The sequence below is a fragment of the Myxine glutinosa genome, chromosome 13, assembly GCF_964187855.1.
Source record: "Myxine glutinosa chromosome 13, kmMyxGlut1.1, whole genome shotgun sequence".
NCBI classification, from domain to species: domain Eukaryota; kingdom Metazoa; phylum Chordata; class Myxini; order Myxiniformes; family Myxinidae; genus Myxine; species Myxine glutinosa.
This window is the reverse complement of record NC_136273.1, coordinates 59,872,385-59,898,034: the sequence shown is the minus strand read 5'-3', so window position 1 is coordinate 59,898,034 and position 25,650 is coordinate 59,872,385. Positions and strand designations below refer to the sequence as shown.

Sequence of the window (25,650 nt, the reverse complement as noted above, 5' to 3'; positions counted from 1 at the left end):
GTGCAGGTAGCTGGCGTAGGAAAAGTGCTCGGAATAAGAAATCCGGGCGCTGGTCTCCAAGCAGGGACAGCATGAAATCCATCCGGACGGATGGTTGTGTGTCGCTGAGGGCGGGAAGGTCCAGGAGGCGGTCGGCACGTTCGACCTCCGTGAGTGTTACGTGGTCCTCCCGGTGTCAACCTGGTCTCGGTGACCCCCGGACCGTGAGAGGAACTCCGCCAGAAAGATCTATTATTTCTGCGCTTTCGTAACGCAATCAATATGAAACCCCACACGAAGGATCCGGAATAATTGATGATATATTCCCCGAGCAATCAACAACCATCCACAATCAGCAATCAATAGTACAAAGATGTAAACTCATCTATAATAACTCTAAGATGGCCATGTTATACATTCCTCACGTGAGCCCCACTCCCGACTCCCTCCATGGTCAATGTCTCTCTCAATGTCTCCGTACGCCTGTAGTTCGATCTCCGCACGTGGGCGGTTGAACGGACCCTTCCTGACGTGCTTTCACCGGGCACGTCCCGTACCGGGAACAACGGCTGCAGCGCGCACCTCCTGGCCAAGCCAAGCGGGTAAAGCAAAGCAGGCAAAGCGACACGCGGCTTGCCCAGCGCACGCGGCCCAAGGTGCGACCCATACGCGGCCTTGTAGACGGGGAGGCGAACTGTGCCAGCTGCTTGGTTCCGTGCACGAACCCACAGTGACTTGACGTGTCAAAGGGTAGTTACACGTCCCGGTAACTCATCTCGCCAGACGGGCTTTTAAACGCCGATTCTCTTACGTTGCTCAATCGATACCGCTCGCGTCCGAGCTCGGCGAGGAAGAAGAAGAATCGTCGCGTCTCCAGGACCTCGTGTCTTTTCTTCTTCCGTTTCCGGTCTCCTTTTTCTCAGAAGGGCTCCTGACCCTTTAATCACAACAACCTTTAATCGACTACACATTGATAAGCAAAGCCCTGAATAGTAATTCACATCCATTCACATAAATATGTAACAGTGAGTCCGAACGTGGCGAGGAGGAGACGTTTGAGTGCCTCGTACTTGTGGTCGCCCGGTGGGCGCCGAAGGAAGGACACGACGTGGGCGGCAGTGCCGGGCCCGAGGGCGGCGACCACGTGGTAGTACCTGGTCTCCTCCGCCGTGATGCCCCGGAGTTGGAAATGAGCTTGGGCTTGCACAAACCAAACGTCGACTTGCGCTTCCCAAAACTCCGGGAGTTGGATTGCGACGGCGTTGGTAGCCATGGCGCGTTCGGGGGTCAGCAACGGCTGAACCAATCGGGGTCACCAGTGTGGTGCTGTGCACACACGACTCGATTGCCAGAGAGGTAGGCCACAACACGTTGATACAACAAGAGTCTTTATTCAGAGCTCGCACTTCAGCACTGGGCGGGCTCGAACTTCGAGCCCGCATAGATGTCCCGAGGCCACGCCTTGCCCCCGGGCGTGGCCGATCGGTCGAAAGGCGGGGCATGCATTTCCGTTCCCCGCCTGGACGCTCGCGCCACCCACTGGTGCGCGGAATTATTGTCCCTTGTGCCCGCCACACCCCACCCCTTTCACACCTTTTTGCTCGAATATAACGATAGTATCAGGCCAAGTAAAATAAATTATTAGTTTCTTGTCGGGGCTTTCCCAAAATAGGAGGGACAGGCATCTATTTGATATTTTCCAGATTTTTGATATTTTTTCCAAGATGCCTGCCACATCGAGAAGTTGACCAGATCATAGACAAGCACTACCCTACCATCAAACCACATCCCACATACCTTTAAAAACGCCATTGATCATACACCCGATTCATCAACATCTACTGCAGCAGTAGCACTATCTGCTGTACTGTGAGCTTGTACGTACTGAAATTGTACTAGATATATGCGGACATGCACTACTGACCTGAGCTGTCTGATAGTTTATATCGTCGATGTGCCATCCCTGGTTGAACTCCCCATTTGCAAATTCATTGAAAATATCCCCCAGAGTCTGGGTTCTATCGAACACCCTTCGAGTGTACCATGGCTTCAAAAACTTTCTGCCAGTCTTCCAAATGCATACACAAGTGTAGACCATATTCAGAACTAGGTCTACTGTACTACATCAGTAGCTCAATTGAAGCAACCAAGAAAGTTTGTTAGTGAGATTGTTAACGCACACACTAAAGCTTGAGCTTGCTAGCTAGTTAACTTAACTGTACATGTTGTGTATGTATTTACATGCATGTACATGTCTCAAAAATCTCATTCGCTGAGCGTGAGGTGCGGTGTGAGCAAGCATACTTACAGACGAGATTGGTTTCATTGCGTGAGCGCTAAGCCATAGGGACTGCAAAATAATTATTGGAATGAGTTCGAGACTCCTGCGACAAAAATAATAGAATACATTTTTTATTTTTTATTTTTTAGATCAGAACAGAAAATAGTAAATATCAAAAAAGGTCGGCGGCTGTCAACAAGGAAGTGGGCAGAGACGAGAAACTAAAGATTAATTTTGCTTTGCCTAACACAAAATGTGTTGCTCTGTACAACTCACACAGGCCAGGATGCGAGATGTTCCCCAAATGCATCATCAAATTATGTATAAATCAATATGAACTTTCCCCAAATAAGTTATCTCTTAAATCAATTCCGTGTTGGTAGCAGTATTTAATAAAAGAGACCGGTATCAGCATGTAGTGCATTGTGCGTATGTGCTGAAAATGTATCACTTGTGGGTGAGTTCTGATAAGTGATGCGGATAGACATTTTTTTCATTCATTCATTTCGATTTATTGATCTCATCAAACACTGGACAAGGCAGTCCGAAGACTGAAATTTGTCGAGTTTATAATAACAATATTGCATGAAACTTACAAGTGCATATAAAAATAATAATACTCATATAAAATAACTATTAATGTACATATTATGCAAATCAAAAAAGCAGAGAACCAAAGAAGAAACCCGGCTGCTGCTCAACAGCGCCCCCAACAATAAATAAATCGCTCCACAATGTCCCGCCCAAGGCACAACTCGCGATCCGCCACAATGAACGAAGCCTCACTTCGCCATCACGTGGAATAGACAAAAGGCTCACGGCAATGAACGAAGTCTCACCTCGCCATCACACGGCACCCACGGCCCGTAGCAATCCCACCTCATCACCCCATAGAAGGGGCAAAACCAGGCAGTTCCGAACAGCGCCATAAGCTCGACGACCAGGCAGCTCCGAACAGCGCCACAAGCTCGACGACCAAGCAGCTCCGAACAGTGCCATAAGCTCGACGACCAGGCAGCTCCGAACAGCGCCACAAGCTCGACGACCAAGCAGCTCCGAACAGTGCCATAAGCTTGACAACTAGGCAGCTCTGAACAGCGTCACAAGCTCGACGACCAAGCAGCTCCGAACAGTGCCATAAGCTTGACAACTCGGCAGCTCTGAACAGTGCCACAAGCTCGACGACCAAGCAGCTCCGAACAGCGCCATAAGCTTGACAACTAGGCAGCTCTGAACAGTGCCACAAGCTCGACGACCAAGCAGCTCCGAACAGTGCCATAAGCTTGATGACCAGGCAGCTCTGAACAGCACCACAAGCTCGACGACCAAGCAGCTCCGAACAGTGCCATAAGCTTGATGACCAGGCAGCTCTGAACAGCGCCACAAGCTTGACGACCAAGCAGCTCCGAACAGTGCCATAAGCTCGACGACCAAGCAGCTCCGAACAGTGCCATAAGCTTGATGACCAGGCAGCTCTGAACAGCACCACAAGCTCGATGACCAAGCAGCTCCGAACAGTGCCATAAGCTTGATGACCAGGCAGCTCTGAACAGCACCACAAGCTCGACGACCAAGCAGCTCCGAACAGTGCCATAAGCTTGATGACCAGGCAGCTCTGAACAGCGCCACAAGCTCGACGACCAAGCAGCTCCGAACAGTGCCATAAGCTCGACGACCAAGCAGCTCCGAACAGTGCCATAAGCTTGATGACCAAGCAGCTCCGAACAGTGCCATAAGCTTGATGACCAGGCAGCTCTGAACAGCGCCACAAGCTTGATGACCAGGCAGCTCTGAACAGCGCCACAAGCTCGACGACCAAGCAGCTCCGAACAGCGCCACAAGCTCGACGACCAAGCAGCTCCGAACAGTGCCATAAGCTTGATGACCAGGCAGCTCCGAACAGTGCCATAAGCTTGATGACCAGGCTATGTTGATTTCTACTGCAGTGCTGTGTTGCTTCAAGATTTTTTTTTTCCAAAGGAGCTTCTTTGTTCACCCATAGCAGAATTTTCAGGAAAGAAAGGTTTATTTAGTCATTGTTGCATCGGAATTGAATGTGTAATCAGTGTGCCAAGGGTCCTCAAAAGATGGCCCTCAGTCCAAATCCGGACCACAGGCATCATCAGTCCAACCACGAGCTAATCCAAATCCCTTGTGAAAAGGCCTCTGGTGTTTATGAATTCAGACCAACTGGATAAATTATAAATGCCAGAAGGGATTAACGCAGGGGGATATTAACATTTAGATTTAAATCTGTTTAACAAGGAAATTTGCACTGCATGGATGTTGGCCTTAAAGGTAGTCGGCATAGAGTTACCAAAGGTAGATCATGTCTGACAAATCGTTTAGAGTTCTCTGACACAGTTTTTGATTGGGCAGATGAGGGAGTGGCAGTGGATATGGTATATCTAGACTTTAATAAGAAGGTATCTGATAAGGTATCATATCGGAGGTTGTTAGCCAATGTGAGAGCTTGTGGAGTGGCTGGTCAGGTAGCCTATTGGATTGAAAACTGGCTTAGAGATAGGAAGCAAAGGGTGGCTGTGAGTGGGAGGATGTGGGCAGTGAGGTACCTCAGGGGTCAATACTAGGACCATTATTATTAATGTCCCATGTGACAAAATGAAGGCTTCTGCTGGCTGATGGGATGAACGTTTTCCTCCCTCTTGAAAAAAGCATCAATGGTTGACTGCTTGCTGCTGTGCCTCTTCTTTTCTTTATGAATTTCATAGTACCACCAAAGACTTTCTATGCCATTTCTATAATCGACGACGCAATAGCGAGTTATGGGTAAATAATCATGACGTTCTGTGAAGCATTGGTATCTAATTAGTATCGAAGTTATAACGAAAAAACGTTAATGGGGATGAAGTTGAGCAGGCACACCCTGTGTATTACCAGCAATCATTTACCACTGGCAGGATGGGCCAAATGGCCAAATGCACAGATGTATTTATATTATCTTGTATTACTGAATTTTCATTTGCTGATTAAATATCGTATGAAGATATAATGTTGATCACTAATTGAAAATGCATCTTTTTTTTTTTTTTCTTTCCAAGATCTCTGCGATGGGTGGATTAATACGGCAAAGCGTCCGATATCCAACAGCAAGGTACAAGAGTGCTCCAATGCATCATTATGAAAACCAACAACAACAACATTTATGCATTGAAAATACAGCTTTTTTTTTTTTTTTTTTTTTTTTTTTTTTTTTTTTTTGTATACAATATCGAGGCTCGTGAAAGAGCGAACATTAATCACACAGAAAGACAAACCGACACATAAAACATATAACATAGGGAGCGGTAGACAAGATGGGGAGAGAGGGGGAAGGACACAAACACAACATTTGAGAGCAGGGACCGAGAGACATGGAGACATCGAGAGATCTGAGAGAGGGCGAGGGCTTTGGGGGGGGGGGGGGAAGGGGGCAGTGGGAGAGGTATAAAACATATGGACACTGCCAGGACTTCCAGGAAAGAAGTTGGAATTTCAAACAAGGTGGATCTGGGGTGAATTAGCGGGGGTAGAAAAGATCAAGGTTTTGGATGGGGGAAGATAAGAGATGGTGGTGAACAGCTGTTTTAAAGACCTGGAGGGAGGAGTGGGATTGAAGGGAGTGAGGGAGTTTGTTCCAGAGGCGGGAGAAAAGAGGAATGAAAGAGTGAAGGTGAGCGGAGAGCCGAGATTTCGGCAGTTTAACCATCAGAGGGTTGCTGGCAGATCTTGTGCGACCTGTAGGAATATTTGGGGGACAGAGCACAGAGAGAGCTGGGGGTGCAAGGCCGGAGAGGAGTCGGTAGAAGACAGAAAGACCACCTACCTGCCTGCGGTGAGTGAGTGAAAGGCCCTCAGAGATAGCTTCATCGCGGGAGATTCCAATAATTCTGAAAGCTTTGGTTTCAACAGCGTGAAGCCGAGCTAGGTGTGAGGCAGGAGCACCGGCCCATAGGGGAGAACAGTATTCCATTGAGCTGCGGATGAAAGCCTTGTATGTGGTGAGGAGCTCAGGTGTGCCGAGGAAGGACTTCGCACGACGGAGGATGCCCAGTCGGCGACTGGCTTTGGAGGCCAGCTTGGAAATGTGGTTTTCCCAAGAAAGATCATGGCAGATAGTGAGACCCAAAATCTTGAGCGACAGAACTTCTTGGAGAGGATTGTTGAGAAAGTAGATGGGAGGGTTGTCCAGTCGATCTTTTCGGAGAGACATAGTAAGAGTGTGAGATTTGTCAGGATTGAAAGACATGTTCCACTTGTTTGACCAGTCTGTGATTTTGTCCAGGTCTTCAGAGAGTGAGGAGGCAGCAGACTGCCGATCTGAGGGAAGAGGAATGGAGCGGCAGAGAGTGGAGTCATCAGCAAAGAGATAGAGAGGATTTTCGAGAGAGTCAGAGAGATCATTGATGAAGACCAGAAAAAGCACGGGGCCCAGAACACTGCCTTGGGGAACTCCAGCCTGAACAGGAAGAGGAGATGAGAGAAACCCATTCAGGGCCACACGTTGACGACGACTAGAGAGGAAGTCCGCCAGCCATGCGTGGAGATTTCCATGGATACCAAAGGAGGAGAGTTTGGTGAGCAGAGCGGGGTGCCAGACCGTGTCGAAGGCACGTGATATGTCGAGGGAGACAGCTCTAATTTCCTGTTTGGCATTGAGGACCTCCATCCATTGTTGAGACAGCAGAAGCAGCATGTCCAGAGTAGAGTGACCTGGTCTGAAACCAAATTGATGATCAGAGATCAAGCCATTGGAGAAGAGGAAAGATTTCATATCAGAAGCAATGATGGATTCCATGACTTTGCTGATAATTGGGAGAAGGCTGATTGGTCTGTAGTTGCTAGGATCTGTTTTTGCACCTTTTTTGTGCAAAGCGGTGATGTTGGCTGATTTCCAAGCAGATGGCAGTTGACCTTGAGCAAAAGAGAGGGTGAAGAGAACAGAGAGAGGGTGAGATAGAGCAGCAGAGCAGGATTTTAGGACCCGTGGGCTGATGCCGTCGGGTCCAGTTGCAGAATCAGAGTCGAGGGTTGACAGAAACTTTTCCACCTTGTCAGGAGGAAAGGACACGGAGTCCAGGAGCAGCAGGGTACGACTGGGTATGGTGGGTACAGAGAGGGATGGGTTTGGGACACAAGATTTAGAGGCAAACACAGAGTTGAGGCATTCAGCTTTTTCACGTGCGGAGTCAGCTGTGTAGCCGTTTGAGGTAAGGGAGGGGATGGAGGGGGAACAAACACCAGAAACGGATTTGACCAGACGCCACCAGGATTTGGAAGAGGGAGACAGATAAGAGAGTTCGGTCTTGAGAACGGAGAGATATTGTTTCCTGGCTCTCCTGAGGGTGGACACACACTTGTTTCGGGCTTTGTGAAAGGAAATGAGATTTCCTTCCGTTGGATTTGCTTTCCAGGAGACGAAGGCAAGTTGTTTCTGGGCAACAGCCTCACCACAAGATTCCGTGTACCATGGACGGGAGGAAGGGTATGACAACTGAAGACGAGATGGGATAAATCTGTGCATGAGAGAGAGCAATTTACTTTGGAAGAATTCCCAGGATGAGTTGATGTCAGAGGTGGTAGAGATGGGAGACCAGTCCAGATGATTGATGGCTGCTTGAAGACCGTGCCAGTTGGCCTGAGTGAAATGCCAGACTCGTCGACGCTGAGCAGGCTCCCTGAGGATGGTCAGAGAGATGTCCACTTTAACAAGGACATGATCAGATGTTCCGATCGGAGCAGAAGAAGAGCAGCAGACATTTTCAGGGAAGTTAGTCATAACCAAGTCCAGAAGAGAAGATGTTCCGTTGACTGAGATCCGGGTCGGGAAATTGACAGATTGTGTCAGTCCCAGTGAGTCGCAGAAGTCCTTTGCTGAGGAGCCATGGCTGGTGAGAGAGGTACCCACACCCAGCCAACTGGCATGATGACAGTTGAAATCACCACATATGAGGAAGAGAGAGTTGGGATGAGTAGATAGAAGTTGGTCCATATCATCAGACAGCGAGATGTAGATGGAGTCATCACTGTTTGGTGGACGGTACAACACACATATGAACAAGAGGTGGGAGCGAAGGGGAAGCCGTAGCCAGAGGTATTCCTGGGGGTGAGGTGGAGAGAGTGCAGTGCAGGGCGAGTGAGGAAGAGAGTTTTTGATAAAGATAGCAACCCCGCCTCCAGGACGAGGCTCAGGTCTATCATACCGGAGGAGGGAGTAGCCCGGGAGAGATACTATGGAATCAGAGACATCATAAAGGAGGAAAGTTTCTGTTAAGCAGATCACGTCTGGTTTGACAGAAGCAACCTGTATGGAGAGATCGGTTAAGTTTGAACGAAGGCCCCGGATGTTTGAGGTCCATACCGTTAATGAAGAGGAAGGGGGAGCATCAGATACAGAACAGGGGGGAGGAGGGGTAGGGTAAGATGTGGAAGAGGTGGAAGAGGTAGGGAGAGCTGTTGAAGGTGTGTCAGAGATTTCAGAATAGCTCGGAGAAAGGGAAGGATGGGGCGGACAAAAGGTTTGATGGTGATTGGGTGAGCCACAATGAGGTGTTATTTGAGGAGGGGGAAGAGCGAGGCAGAAGGTTGGGGGAGATGGAGGTGAGAGTTTGAAGGGGGAACAGAGCTACACGATTTGGAACCATAATTCAAAAGTAACGTCTAGAAATAAACTACTGGAGTTATTAGGGGACAACCGGGCTGGCAGGATGGCATATAGGTATGCACGCTCACCTCTAAGGTGTGTAGCCTGGGTTCAAATCCCGATCCAGCTATAAAATGTCATCCTAGTTTTTCACAGGCAGGATTATTCATCAACATGTCTACTGTCCATCAGATGGACCTTAAACTCGGTGTCCCGTTTAACAGGATTAGTTGGTGGATGTTAAAGATCCCAAAGTGTCCTTCACAAAGAGGAGTTGAGCTATCGCCGGCACCATGAACAAATTACAAATTCCTGCCCTAACCGACAAGGGGCACAGCATTAGTGACACAGCGATGCTCCCAGCAATGATGCAAACCAGCAACCATAGGCTGCACACAAAATTAATCAATGAGGGGACAACCAGTGCTGAGCATGAGAGCTTGAGCACAGTTATGGGAACAGTCAACTAGACTAGTGATAGCTGGGCGGCTTAGCTAAAAAATTCGGATCGATTGTGCCTTTTCCCTTAAAAGCATGAAACTTGGCACATGGCTAGAATACCCGAAAAGAAAGATTTTTAGTCCAGGGGGCATCCCCAATTTCACCCCATATGGCGGCCATCTTGAAATCTAAGATGGCCGTCATACAAGACCTATTTTGATGAATATCTCCATAATTAGAACAGATATCAAAATGGTTGAAGTGCCTATACCTACATTTTTAGGGTCTAGGAATCAAATGGCAACATAAAATCCAATGGCAACATCTTGGAACACCCACAGTTCCAATACTGGAGTCTCACGATGGCATTGGAGAACAGCATCCTGACCTTTGTGCGCTCATTGAGGGAGGCTGACTTTGAAATGTACTTAGATGCTTTATGGGAGCTTCTTCCGTGGTTCTTTGCTCTTGATCATACGCACTATGCAAGATGGGCCACAGTCCATTTGCGTGATATGATGGACTTGCACAAGACACACCCTAAAGTTCTGGATAATTTCCGAGCTGGCATGTTCACGGTACAAAAGACCCAACGCAAATTTTCTTCAATTGCTACAGATCATGCACATGAACAGAACAATGCACGTATCAAGGGAGATGGAGGAGCTGTGGGTCTGCTGGACAATGCCCATGCTCTGCAAAGATGGATGGTTGCAGGTCCAGAGGTCTCAAGGGTGATTGATGAGTTTGAGACTGCACAGGAGCAACATGAAAGCAAAGCGCCATCACTGCATCATGATCAGAATAAAAGCACCCAGATGACCTTTGACAAACATGTCAGATCACTTGTATCAGTTATCGAGGAGCTAGGTAATCCATTTCTTGAAGAAACCGCTGACCTTTTGGTCCTTGACACAAAGGATATAGCAAGTGCATCAGTCGTACAAAGTGTGAAAGACGTGTAGAAAGTGGGAAAGGAGGCTCTGGAGTCATTTGTGCAAGAGAGGCTGATTGAACGCTCAAAGCCTTTGAATGATGTTGTCCCGCGCAAAAAGTTACCTCTGTTTGGCAGCTCATCAGTAACAGACCAGCTGACAGATAAACACATGGTAGACTCATTGAAGAGTGATGTTCAACTGTTTTCTCGCCTCTATATTGCCTGTCAAACCCGCGAGGGAAACCTGGATGAATTTTTCCGTCATGAAAATCAATCTTTCCCTCCATCTCTGTCCAGGGATGGGAAGCTTCGACCTGGTACAAAGAGCGACCTTTTGGACTGCTTAGAGGAACTTTCACCATCAAGCACACAGATGCCAGAGGTGACATGTGTCATACTTGACGGGGCAGTAATTGTTCAAAAGCTAAAGCCCGATGTTGGCACAGTCAAAACATTTGGCGAATATGCCGAAAAGGTCTTCATCCCATTTGTTTTCTCACAGTACAAATCTGCAACCCGACTTGATCTGGTGTGGGACCGTTACCTACCCGACAGCCTTAAGAGCATGACCCGTGAAAAGCGTGGCAAGGGGGTTCGCCGACGAGTAGATACCTCAGTTGCAATTCCTGGACAGTGGCAGAACTTTCTTCGAGTTGATGAAAACAAGCGTGAACTCTTCAGCTTCCTTTCCAAAAAAAAAAAAAAAAAAAACACCTTTAGAGGCCATTTTTCCCCGCAAGCGGGGGTTGGCCTTTTTCGGGAACTGTGGTTGTTGTTGATTTTCGGTCCCCTTTTTGAAGCAATGTTTTACGGCCGGATGCCCTTCCTGATGCCAACCCTTTTTGCCGCCTTTTACGACAAGCAGGGAATTACCAGTGAACTGGTACTCAATTTGCCGACCTCGGAAGGATGACAGGCTGAGTCAACCCCCCTGGCATTCAGCGATTGACCGGGATTCGAACCCAGGATCCTAGGATCCTAAGCCGGCACCCTAGCCGCTAGCCCAACACCAGGGAATAGCCTTTCCAATGAAACAATTAAATCATTTGAAGACAAGCGCAAGGAGCTAGTTGTCACACTTGATACAGAGGTTCTTACTGCTCCACCACGCATTGATCTAGAATCACTCTCCCCGTGCACTCAGGAAGAGGCAGATGGTCGGATGTTCCTACATGCTGCTGATGCAACACAGAGAGGACATAGTAAGGTCCTCATACAAACTGTGGACACAGATGTCATCGTGCTTGCAGTTACAGCATCCCAGAAGCTTTCAGTGATGATATGGTTACAATTTGGGACAGGCGAGAACATGCGATTTATCTCTGCACATGATATAGCCACAGCTCTTGGCCCTGAGAAATCTAAAGCCCTCCCCATGTTTCATGCACTAACAGGGTGTGACACTTCTTCAGCGTTTAATGGGCGTGGAAAGGTAACTGCATGGAATGTGTGGGAATCATTCCCTGAGCTCACAGAGGTACTAGCAGAAATTTGCCACCAGAGCACAGAGATAACTGAAACCTGCATGAACGTCATTGAGAGATTTGTTATTCTGTTGTATGATCGCACAAGTACTGCTACTGACATTAACATTGTACGAAAGAAACTGTTTGCAAAGAAGGGCAGACCTGTGGAATCAATTCCACCAACACATGATGCCCTTGTGCAGCACGTAAAGCGGGCAGTATACCAAGGCGCACTATGCTGGGGACAAGCATTGCATGCTAAGCCTGATCTACCAAGCCCCACTGAATGGGGTTGGCAAAAAACGTCTGCTGGCCAGTTCAAACCAATATGGACAACACTTCCAGAGGCTGCAAATATCAGCAATGAACTTGTTAAGTGTGGGTGCAAAAAAGGATGTACTGGTCGTTGCCGGTGTAAGAAAGCTGCACTTCCCTGTACTTCTCTCTGCGCATGTGATGGAGAATGCAGCAAAGACTAGAAAACCACAAGATGGCACAGTTACAGTCTGCGATGTCATAGACACTTTTAATCACTGAAGAATGCCAACCTGTTAAGAGTATTTATATGCATTCCCAGTATGCATGATACTATGCAAAATTAATATTTTCATTTGACTGCTTAATATTTTATGTTACCATTGGATTCCTAGACCCTAAAAATGTAGGTGTAGGCACTGCAACCATTTAGATAGCTGTTCTAATTATGGAGATATTCATCAAAACAGGTCTGTTATGGCGGCCATCTTGGATTTCAAGATGGCTGCCATATACTATTGAATATTTTATGTTGCCATTGGATTCCTAGACCCTAGAAATGTAGGTATAGGCACTTCAGCCATTTTGATATCTGTTCTAATTATGGAGATATTCATCAAAACAGGTCTTGTATGACGGCCATCCTGAATTTCAAGATGGCCGCCATATGGGGTGAAATTGGAGATGCCCCCTGGACTAAAAATCTTTCTTTTGGGGTATTCTAGCCATGTGCCAAGTTTCATGCTTTTAAGGGAAAAGGCACAATTCATCAGTTAAGCAGCCCCACTATGATGTCATCACCCTGTTCATGGATATTTTGTCCTTGCAGATCTCTCTCCAACACGTAAAAATGTACTGATTTATTTATTGTCTTGTATTGTCATGATTTCATTAAAACACACAGGTACGGGACTGTGGGTACAGCAGTCCGTTGTTTATCAGATTAATCATATAGTTCACTTCTCCCAACGAAAAAGGTAATGTTTTTCATGGAATTAAATTATGTATCCTCCTAATGATATGATGGCATTTAAAAAAACTATTTAAATATATCGGTGAGTTATATTAACTTTTTGGTGACATTATACTACTACTACTACTACTACTGCTACTACTACTACTACTACTACTGCTACTACTGCTACTCTACTACTACTACTACTACTACTCCTCCTATTACTCCTCCTATTACTCCTCCTATTACTCCTCCTATTACTCCTATTACTCCTCCTATTACTCCTCCTCCTCCTCCTATTACTCCTCCTCCTCCTCCTCCTCCTCCTCCTCCTCCTCCTCCTCCTCCTCCTCCTCCTCCTCCTCCTATTACTCTCACCTTGTGGGGTCAACTGGGGTAAGATTTTGTTTTCCATTTTTGAGCTGGCAAGCCAGGACTGATGTTCAACTGAAGATGATTTGGATAGGAATTTGTAATCTGGCCAGATACAGTGCATTCAGAAAGTATTCAGACCCCTTCACTTTTTTCACATTTTGTTATGTTGCATCCTTATGCTGAAATCGTTTAAATTTATTTTTTCCCTCATCAATCTACACTCAATACCCCATAATGACAAAGAGAAAACAGGATTTTAGAAAGTTTTGCAAATTTATTAAAAAGAAAAAACTGAAATATCACATTGACATAAGTATTCATACCCTTTGCTATGACACTTGAAATTTAGCTCAGGTGCCTCCCATTTCTCTTGATCATCTTTGAGATGCTTCTACGCCTTGATTGGAGTCCACCTGTGGTAAATTCAATTGATTGGACATGATTTGGAAAGGCACACACCTGTCTATGTAAGGTTTCACAGTTGACAGTGCATGTCAGAGCAGAAACTCTACCATGAGTTCCAAGGAACTGTCTGTAGAACTCAGAGATAGAATTGTGAGGAGGAACAGATTGGGGGAAGGATATCAAACAATTTCTAGAGTGTTGAAAGTTCCCAAGAGCATTCCATGGAAAGAATATGGAATTATCCAAACCCTCCCGAGAACTGGCCTTATGACCAAACCAAGCAACCGGGCAAGAAGGACCTTGGCCAGGGAGGCGACCAAGAACCCAATGACCACTCTTACAGAATTACAGAGTTCCTTGGCTGAAATGGGAGAGTGGCCAGAAGGAAGCCACTCCTGAGAAAAAGGCACATGACAGCACGCATGTAGTTTGCAAAAAGGCATGTGAAAGACTCTGAGAGCATGAGGCAAAATATTCTGTGGTCTGATGAGAAGAAATTTTAACTCTTTGATGTGAAGGCAAAGCGCTATGTCTGGTGTGAACCAAGTACAGCTCATCACCCATCTAACAACATTCACTACCCTGAAGCATGGTGTGGCAGAATCATGATATGGAGATGCTTCTCAGCAGCAGTGATTGGGAGACTTGTAAGGATAGAGGAAACAATGAATGGAGCCAAATACAGCCAAATCCTTGAAGAGAACCTGCTTCAGAGTGCAAAAGGCCTTATATTGTGGTGAAGATTTACATTCCAATAGGACAATGACCTCAAGCATACAGCCAAAGCAACACTGGAATGGCTTCAGTACAAGAATGTGACAGTCCTTAAGTGGCCCAGTCAACACTCAGACTTGAATCCCATTAAGAATCTGTGGAAAGCCTTCAAGATTGCTGTTCACCGACGCTCCTCATCCAACTTCACAGAGCTTGAGCAAATCTGCAAGGAAGAATCGGAGAAACTCCCCAAATCCAGATGTGCAAAGCTGATACAGACATATCCAAGAAGACTCGGAGCTGTAATCGCTGCCAACATCACTTCTATGAAGTATTGACTCAGAGGTTTAAATACTTATGTAAATTGGACATTTCAGCTTTTCATATATAATTATTTTACAAGAATGTCTAAAAAAAAAAATCCACTTTGACGTTATTGGGTATTTTGTGGAGATTAGTGACAAAATAATCTTAATTTAATCTATTTTACAAATAACACAACAAAATGTGAAAATGGTCAAGGGGTGGGAGGGAATACTTTCTGAAGGCAGTGTATGTCAGAAGGCTGGACACACGGCTTGCTGGACATCCGAGGGATGGCGCACTTTGTGATGTAAAAACACTATCTGTGAAACACCAATCCGACAGTTTATGGTTGCGTCAGGAATCGAACCCAGACCAGACATCTCAAAGGTAACTGTGCTACATCTGCAAAATCTTGGCAGACTTTAGCAAAATTGCAACAACACCATTATTTATTGCATAGTGTTACTTTAGTTTATTGGACTTGCAACTCAGAAATAAACACAGATAACAACACAGAAAATAAAAATAACAACTCTTTGACCAACCTTTGGAGTACCTGAGGGGCTGGTTAGCAAATATACGTTCCCATCGGAATGCTGGTCTCTTTGTCAATCCCAAGGCCTCTGGACTGGCAGGAATGCTAGTTGTCAGAGTTGGTGCACACTTGGGTTTGCACCTACTTTTTTATTTGAATCATTAGGTTATCTTGATGGCAGTCTGGGATGAAATGGTGTGAACTAATCACAGCCTCAGAATTCATGTGACGTCACGCACCTTTTTAGCTGTAAGATTTTACCCCTTTTACGATCTGTGTACTTTAAGCTCTCGTGCACGCCATGCCATGCAAATTTGTAGTTGTACATAAAATTTAACAAAGCAACGTTTCTGCTTGTACAAATGAATTTTGGAATGGATCGTAAAATAATCCTTGTATATTAATTAAGGAAATTCTCTGTATGTATGTATGTATGTATGTATGTAAATTGTTACGGGTTCCTCTACGATCTCCTGGTCTCGGTAAACCTCTGAACCCCGAGAGGAGCCCCGGCAGAAAAATATGTTATTCTGTGTTAGAAATCAATAGTGAAACCACACCAATGATTATAAATGAACAGATATTGTATTAAACATCACACACAAGAATAACGGTACAACAAATGGCAATTAAGAGTGCACTCTGTATACCTTCTCGCTTAGGATGGTACCATCCACTAAAGTCAGATAACTCACTGCGCTCCCAACGAGTGAAATGGACACTCCTCAATGTCTCTATAACCTTTTCCAAGGCGAAGGTGATTCGCTCCAGCGGTCGCTAGAACGATATCCAGTCGAAGCCCGAATCTCACTCTCCAGTCGAGACCCGAATTGCGTACAGATGGCAATGGCAATCGACCCGCCGAAACTGTACCAAGGCGCCCTCCAGAGGAGCACCTTCACCACTCAATCAGCAAACCGCAACGTAATTGGAGACGAAGCGGTCGCACACACACATCCCTGACAGACGGTAGGATGTTGGGGTAAAGCTGGCGCGAAGCAAAACCTTTGTAGGTGTCCGAAGCACGAGGTTCAAAATGGCCGACGGCTCTTACTTGAGTCGATGCGACTAGGCGAGGATTCGTCGAAATCTCAGCGCCCAAACCTGACTACACAGATTTCTCAATTCCAGCGATAATTCCTCTCGCGGGATGTCCTTTCAAGGAATTCAAAATTCCCTCGTGACTTTCGGTAGACCACGCTCGCTACGGAGCCTCGACGTCACGCGTCTTCTCTGACTTTTCTCGCCACGCCTCTTCCTCTTCTCTCCGTCGTCTTCCGGTTCGGTTTCCGGTATCATTTAAAGTTAGCCTTTTTAACTTTAGATAACTGTTCATGAATAATAAACCTTTTGAGAATAATAATAGTACATAATATCATAAATATGTCAAGTGGGTGAAAACCACAACAACGGAGGTTACGAATCCGTAACAGTATGTACATCTGAAAATCATAGAAAAAACATGGCTGGCCCTATCTCCACCAAATTTTGCATCCATGTTTGTAGTACCCAGAGTAAAAAAAAAATCCCGACTTGGGTGGAGGGTGATGACTTGCCAATTCTCCCAAAGGGAGCGGGTGCTTCTAGTCAAGGAAGTACAGACAAAATCATGATGGGATAATAAAACGACGAGCAATAATAAGCGATTGTGGTAATCTCGATGGCATGTCCATTTGCTTTCTGACATGCCTAGGTCAAGCATTTGAATGTTCGATACATATTGTCGCTTCCATTATCAAAGCAGAGTCCACCATTTTGGCAGAAACTCTGCTAGTGAACAGAACAAAGACAAACTGGGTTTGTCTTCACGTTGTTAGTTGTGCTGGGTCAAAGCCTTTTCCTGATCGAGCCCAAAAGGTGGGGGTTATTGGGGCCATTGAAAAAGCAGTAGGAAGTTGTGTTATTACAATGAAGCTAGTTCTGTCAAATCATGTCCATGTTCTGGTGACATTCATGATCAGATTTCTCCAAACATCCTTATCCTGCAATACTCTACGAAGCTCTGGCAGAGACTGATTGGTTCCATTCTATGTCCCATCCATCAGGCACATACAAGTTCTGCCTCTTCCTCTTCTTCCCTAATCCCTACTCAACATGGTTGACATCTTCAGACTTTCGTTTTCTGCATGCATGATGTGTCCAACCAAAGTATGACAGTTTCTGTTTTACTATCAGTGCTTCTAATGTACATGGTGGTCTTGTTTCTTCAAACACTGATTTGTTTGTTTTTCTTGCAGTCCACATCTTACATTCCATGGAATTTTTAACATTCCTTTCTTGCAAAACATTTCAAAACTCAATTTCTTCCTTTTTTATTTTTCACTCCACGATTTATTCTCTTCATTTGAATCTTAGAGCACTGGAAGATAAAACTTTCCACTATTTTCTTGTCATAATCTCCCAATCTGAACATGTCGATATTCTCAGTTGACAATATTTTAGTCTTTTTTAGGTTTAAATAAAAACCAGCTTTTTCACTTTCCTTCTTCACTGTCTGCAGCAGTTTGATCAAGTCCTCTGTACTTTCTATCGACATATCAACACAATTGAAAACTTTGCTATAATCTATAAAACAACAACAACAGGCATTTTATGGCCATTTTCCCTGCTAGAGCGGAGGTTAGCCTTGTGGGCCCCATGGCAATCTTCTTCATTTGGCCCTATTTTCTGCATCTCCCCTTGTCCGCATTTCTTCTTCCACCATCTTTAGCCAAGTCTTTCTCGGTCTTCCCCGTCCTCTACTTCCTTCTACATTCATCTCCATCACTCTTCTCAACCAGTCACTTTCATCCTTCCTCAACACATGACCAAACCATCTCAACGTGTTTCTCTTCACAGCATCAATCACAGGTATTACGATCACATCACAGGTAAAATCTATAAAACACAGATTCACCTTCTAAAACAGAGATTACGATGAACACCATTTATAAACAATAAACATACTATATTGATTCCAATAAACCAACGATGTCAAAAAGGTATTTCATGCCATTTGATGTGCATAAGAACTCCGCTCATCACATGCATGGTACTGCACAGGGGGCAAATGCAGGCGAAAGATAAAATGCACAGAGAGGAATTTGCAATTCTTTATCTTGCATCGATTTCTCCATTCCATGAGTGCAACTGTAATTATAACGTTGTATAATTAAAATGTTTGGTGAAACAATGCTTTTAAGCTTGGATATAAAGCTTGTTTCCAGCTTGGATTTGGAACAGTTATCTGCTCCTTGTTTTTAGTAATATACGTGTGACCGTCACTTGTTGCTTGCGAATAACCAATTTATCTATGGGTGTATTTATTAAAAGAAAACCACGTGACACTATTGCTCTTATTAATGAAATCGATCATTCCTAACCATTTATGAATGTAATTTGCAGGTAATTCATAAGCTCCGGCCTGGCCAGGTACAGGGGGTTCGACGGCAGAACCTACTACCCCTGAAATGGCAAACGCACATCCCCATGTTCTTCAAACCACAACAGTTGCAAGGTAAGAATTGTGACCGATAAGGCAAAGGTGATCTGGTTAGGCCCGTTCCATGGCCGTGTGGTTTTGCTCGAGGCAAATCCACTTTTGGACATTGCTGAGATTACATCATTTTCAATGAGAACAGCACTCGGTAGAGTGCATACCTCCACCAGGCTGAACAGTTTACTTTTGTCTCTCATGGATAGGTCAGATCTGCATCTGGACCTTAACCAAAATTGAATCTGCTTGTTCTTGTCACCTATCAAACTCGTTCGCCAATTTTCTTCTGAATCCATCCATAACTTTTTTGAGATATTCTGGTCACAAACAAACAGGGGTGAAAACATAACCTCTGTCCACCTTCGTTGTCGTTCTCGGTGTTGGTGGTGGTGGAGGAAACGAGGCACTCTGGTTGATTTTTAAATACACCTGGTTTAAATGATTTATGGGAGGCACTTGTGGATTTATTTAATGGTACAGTAGTTACTATGCCAATAAAGTACAATAATGAGTTAAAAACAACCTTACTGTCGTAATTTACTGAACTATGAATGGTCATGTGATCTGGAGTCTACTTTAGTATTAGTATTTTATAGCTATTAGAGTATTTTATTTTAGTATTTTCTATCTTTTTTATATCTTTTATATATTTTATATTTTAATATATTTATATTTATTTATATTTATATATTTTTATATTTATTTATATTTATTACATTTATTTATATTTATATTTATATTAATTTATATTTATATATTTATATTTTATATTTTTATATTAATTTTTATATTTTTTATATTTTATATCTTTTAGATATACTACTTTAGTATTTTAGATCTATTCGAGTATTACTTTGGTGAGTGAAAGGAGAAAAGGTTCAGTAGTTACTTGATTAAAATGGGTTATCATCGATAACTTGAAACAATACGTGTTGTAAAGCTTTCCCTTTGGATTTTAAAAGTGTCCTAAAGAAGCTTGCCTGAACCTTTTACCCACCATGGTACCGTCATTGGTCTGATAGGTATCCAAAGAGCAATTACTCTATAATCTAGATAAAGCATTTGTTTCCCTCATGCTGGTGTACTATATCATAAACTTTACTGCAGTTGGATAGACGTAAACAACAAAGTGAAATCGGGCAAACTACAACAGTATTCTCTCTAAGCTGTGAGTCAATGGCAGAACCCGAGTTGAAATGCCAATGGGGAAAAACAAAAGAACAATGGGGGAGCATCAATACAATGAGGGATGTTTGTCTGTCTGTCTGGATCACCATGTTCTCAGAGATGGCTGAACGGATGGATCTTCATCAAACTTTCAGATGTTCATCAGTGAGTGCTGGGGAGTGTTTTTGGTAAAAGGATTTTTTTTTTTGGAGAACTCTGAAAAAAACAAAAACGAAATTGGATTCTCCATTGTGCTTAAGCCTTTATAGGTATGTGAAAGGTAATATTAAATGATGCCTGACCCCCTTTCTTTGTAGGTATAAAACCACCTTTAGAGGCCATTTTTCCCCGCAAGCGGGGGTTGGCCTTTTTCGGGAACTGTGGTTGTTGTTGTTTTTCGGTCCCCTTTTTGAAGCAATGTTTTACGGCCGGATGCCCTTCCTGACGCCAACCCTTTTTGCCGCCTTTAACGACAAGCAGGGAATTACCAGTGAACTGGTACTCAATTTGCCGACCTCGGAAGGATGACAGGCTGAGTCAACCCCCCTGGCGTTAATTCAGCGATTGACCGGGATTCGAACCCAGGATCCTAGGATCCTAAGCCGGCACCCTAGCCGCTAGCCCAACACCAGGGATCATAAGGGAAGGGAAGGTATAGGGAAGTGTTTTCGGCTCTCACAATTTTTTTTCGAAAAAAACAATTATATTTCTTTGAAATGCCAACAGGATTAGAACAGGTCCAGGTAACGCTGCTAGTTTTTAATAAAACTCAAATAATATACGAATATGACTCATCAACGTTCACTTTCAAGAATTACTAAAAACTACAACTGTTCTAACACTAATAGTAGTAAATGTTACTACTCACTAAGGCCAGGGAAACGACTTGCTTTTGAGTAATAAAAACTCAAACGTTAACAACATTCTGTCAGCTTTAAATTAGTTGTATTTGTAATGCTTGCTGTCATACTTGGGGTCTCGGTGTCAGGCTGTCGTATTTGGGTGTTTAGGTATTTCCGAATTTGAATTGTAATCCAAAGTTAATAGGAACATGTGCCGCAGGAAAAAAAACCCCCGCTGACAGAAGAAGTGCTTTTGATCGAGGTGATTGGGGTTTTCTACCCGGTAGCGCTGCAAGGGCGATCATATCGCTGGTTATCTCCATCACCAAAGGTGGATGGAGGTTGTGTTTTCACCCCTGTCTGTCTGTTTGTCTGTCTGTGAGAAGAATATCTCCAAAGTTATGGACAGATTCAGACGAAACTTGTTGGACAGGTTGCTTGTGTTACAAAGACAAATTGATTTGATTTTGGCGAAGATCCGGATCCAGATATGAGAATGTTTATGACTGCCGACGAAGTCGCCGGGAGTATTATGTTTTCGTGTTGTCCATCCGTCCATTCTAGATAGGTTATTTTTAATTTTTTTTATTTACTTTTTTTTTATGTTGAAGGCTCCAGGCACGGACTTCATAGCCCTCATCGAGGCCAGGTTTTAAATAAAAGAGAATAAAAGTGTATGATGTTTGTTTGTGAGAAAGAGATTAAAGCAAGCCCGGTAGCTGTAGTTTGAGGTTTTTTTTGTATATATGATCGAGGCTCGTGAAAGAGCTAACATTTATCATACAAAAACTCAGACACATAAAACGTATAATAAGGGAAGTGGTATACAAGATGGGGAGAGAAGGGGAAGCACACAACCACAACATTTGAGAGCAGGGACATCGGGAGATCTGTGGGAGGGAGAGGGCTTGGGGGGAGGAGGCGTGGGAAGGGGGGGGGGGGGTGTGGGGGGAATGGGAGAAGTATAAAACACAAGGACACTGCAAGGACTTCCAGGAAAGAAGGTGGTATTTCCAAAAAGTGGATCTGGGGTGAAATTAGCAGGAGTAGAAAAGATCAAGGTTTTGGATGGGGGAAGATAAGAGATGGTGGTGAACAGCTGTTTTAAAGACCTGGAAGGAGGAGTGGGATTGAAGAGAGTGAGGGAGTTTGTTCCAGAGGCGGGAGAAAAGAGGAATGAAGGAGTGAAGGTGAGCAGAGAGTCTTGATTTTGGCAGTTTAACCATAAGAGGGTTGCAGGCAGATCTTGTGCGACCTGTAGGAATATTTGGGGGACAGAGCCCAGAGAGAGCTGGAGGAGCAAGGCCGGAGAGGAGTCGGTAGAAGACAGAAAGACCACCAAACCTGCCTGCGGTGAGCAAGTGAAAGGCCCTCGGAGTTAGCTTCATCGCGGGAGATTCCAATGATTCTGAAGGCTTTGGTTTCAACAGCGTGAAGCCGAGCTAGATGTGAGACAGAAGCACCGGCCCAGAGGGGAGAACTGTATTCCATTGAGCTGCGGATTAAAGCCTTGTATGTGGTGAGGAGCTCAGGTGTGCCAAGGAAGGACTTTTCACGACGGAGGATGCCCAGTCGGCGACTGGCTTTGGAGGCCAGATTTGAAATGTGGTTTTCCCAGGAAAGATCATGGCAGATAGTGAGACCCAAAAGCTTGAGTGACAGAACTTCTTGGAGAGGATTGTTCAGAAAGTAGATGGGAGGGTTGTCCACTCGGTCTTTTCGGAGAGACATAGTAAGAGTGTGAGATTTGTCAGGATTGAAAGACCTGTTCCACTTGTTTGACCAGTCTGTGATTTTGTCCAGGTCTGCAGAGAGTAAGGAGGCTGCAGACTGCCGATCTGAGGGATGAGGCAGAGAGTGGAGTCATCAGCAAAGAGATGGAGAGGATTTTCAAGAGTCAGAGAGATCATTGATGAAGACCAGAAAAAGCACAGGGCCCAGAACACTGCCTTGGGGGAACAGCGTGAAGCCGAGCCGACTTTGCTGAGTCATCAGCAAAGAGATAGAGAGGATTTTCAAGAGAGTCAGAGAGATCATTGATGAAGACCAGAAAAAGCAAAGGACCCAGAACACTGCCTTGGGGGAACTCCAGCCTGAACAGGAAGGGGAGATGAGAGAAACCCATTCAGGGCCACACGTTGACTATGACTAGAGAGGAAGTCCGCAAGCCATGCATGGAGATTTCCATGGATACCATAGGAGGAGACTTTGGTGAGCAGAGCGGGGTGCCAGACCGTATCAAATGCATGTGATATGTCAAGGGAGACGGCTCTAATTTCCTGTTTGGCATTGAGGACCTCCATCCATTGTTGACACAGCAGAAGCAGCATATCCAGAGTCGAATGACCTGGTATGAAACCAAAATGATGATCAGAGATCAAGCCATTGTAGAAGAGGAAAGATTTGATATCCGAAGTAATGATGGATTCCATGACTTTGCTGATAATTGGGAGAGGGCTGATTGGTCTGTAGTTGCAAGGATCTGTTTTTGCACCTTTTTTGTGTAAAGTGGTGATGTTGGATGATTTCCAAGCTGATGGCAGATGACCTTGAGCAAACGAGAGTGAGTGAAAGAGCGGCAGAGCAGGATTTTAGGACCCGTGGGCTGATGCCATCAGGTCCAGTTGCAGAATCAGAGTTGAGGATTGACAAACTTCTCCACCTTTTCAGGAGAAAAGGACAGAGTCCAGGAGCCGCTGGGTACGACTGGGTACGGTGGATACAGAGAAGGATGGGTTTGGGACACAAGATTTAGAGGCAAACACCGAGTTGAGTCATTCAGCTTTTTCATGTGCAGAGTCAGCTGTGTAGCCGTTTGAGGTAAGGGAGGTAAGGGAGGTGATGGAGGGGGAACAAATACCACAAACAGATTTGACCAGACGCCACCAGAATTTGGAAGAGGGAGACAGGTTTGAGAGTTCGGTCTTGAGATTGTGGAGATATTGTTTCCTGGCTCTCCTGATGGTGGACACACACTTGTTTCGGTCTTTGTGAAAGGAAATGAGATTTCCTTCCGTTGGATTTGCTTTCCAGGAGGTGAAGGCAAGTTGTTTCTGGGCAACTGCCTCAACACAAGATTCCATGTACCATGGACGGGAGGAAGGGTATGACAACTGAAGATGAGCTGGGATAAATCTGTGCATGAGAGAGAGCAATTTACTTTGGAAGAATTCCCAGGATGAGTTGATGTCAGAGGCGGTGGAGATGGGAGACCAGTCCAGATGATTGATGGCTGCTTGAAGACAGTGCCAGTCGGCCTGAGTGAAATGCCAGACTCGTCGATGCTGAGGAGGCTCTCTGAGAATGGCCAGAGAGATGTCCACTTTAACAAGCACATGATCAGATGAGCCGATTGGAGCAGAAGAAGAGCAGCAGACATTTGCAGGGAAGTTCGGCATCACCAAGTCTAGAAGAGAAGATGCTCCGTTGACTGAGATCCGGGTCGGGAAATTGACAGATTGTGTCAGTCCCAAATGAGTCGCAGAAGTCCTTTGCTGAGGAGCCATGGCTGGTGAGAGAGGTACCCACACCCAGCCAACTGGCATGGTGACAATTGAAATCACCACACGAGGAAGAGAGAGTTGGGATGAGTAGATAGAAGTTGGTCCATATTATCAGACAGCGAGATGTAGATGGAGTCATCACTGTTTGGTGGACGGTACAACACACATGTGAACAAAAGGTGGGAGCGAAGGGGAGGCCATTCCCAGAGGTACTCCCGGGGGTGAGGTGGAGAGAGGGCAGTGCAGGGAGAGAGAGGAAGAGAGTTTTTGATAAAGATAGCAACCCCACCTCCAGGACGAGGTTCAGGTCTATCATACCGGATGACGGAGTAACCCGGGAGAGATATTAAGGAATCGGAGACATCATGAAGGAGGAATGTTTCTGTTAACCAGATCAAGTCTGGTTTGTAAGAAGCAACCTGTATGGAGAGATCAGTCAAGTTTGAGCGAAGGCCCCCGGATGTTTGAGGTCCATCCCGTTCATGAAGTGGAATGGGGAGCATCAGATACAGTACAGGGGGGGGAGGATTAGGGTAAGATGTGGAAGAGGAGGAAGAGGTAGGGAGAGCTGTTGAAAGTGTGTCAGAGATTTCAGAATAGCTAGGAGAAAGGGAAGGATGTGGCGGACAAAAGGTTTGATGGTGATTGGTTGAGGCACAGTGAGCTGTTGTTTGAGGGGGGGGGGGGGGGTTGGAGAGCGAGGAGGAAGGTTGGGGGAGATGGAGGTGAGTGTTGGAAGGGAGAAGAAGCGGGGAGGACACTTTGAGGAGGGGGAAATTGGAGAAAAAATGAGGATGGGGAGATTTGGAGGGGTGAGGGGGAGTTTGGGAGGGGAGGTGTGGGGAGGGAGTTTAGGAGGAGAGGAGGGGAGGGGCGAGGGGGGAGTTTAGGATGGGGGGGGGGCAGAGCGAAGAAGGTTGTGGGCGATGGAGGTGAGAGTTGGAAGGGAGAAGAAGCCGGGAGGACGCTTTGAGGAGGGGGGAATTGGAGAAAAAATGAGGATGCGGAGATTTGGAGGGGTGAGGGGGGAGTTTTGGAGGCGAGGGGTGAGTAGGGAGTTTCGGAGGGGAGGGGTGAGAGGGGAGTTTAGGAGGGGAGGGGTGACGAGGGAGTTTAGGAGGGGAGGGGTGAGGGGGGAGTTTAGGAGGGGAGGGGGGAGGGGTGAGTTTAGGAGGGGAGGGGGGGAGGGGTGAGTTTAGGAGGGGAGGAGCGAGGGGGGAGTTTAGGAGGGGAGGGGTGAGGGGGGAGTTTAGGAGGGGAGGGGTGAGGGGGGAGTTTAGGAGGGGAGGGGTGAGGGGGGAGTTTATGAGGGGAGGGCTGAGGGGGGAGTTTAGGAGGGGAGGAGTGAGGGGGTAGTTTAGGAAAGGGAGG

The 25,650-nt window shown here is 45.6% G+C and overlaps 1 protein-coding gene across 2 annotated transcripts in view; it reads left to right on the top strand.

Annotated features, from left to right (window-relative positions):
• LOC137438940 (uncharacterized) overlaps positions 1-25,650 on the top strand; it is a 50,726-nt gene that overhangs the window by 4,879 nt on the left and 20,197 nt on the right. For both annotated transcript variants that reach the window (XM_068134432.2, XM_068134431.2), the window contains exons 2-3: positions 5,323-5,375; positions 18,677-18,788. In XM_068134432.2, the coding sequence (XP_067990533.2) occupies positions 5,323-5,375; positions 18,677-18,788 (165 nt within the window). The remainder of the gene's footprint in view (positions 1-5,322; positions 5,376-18,676; positions 18,789-25,650) is intronic.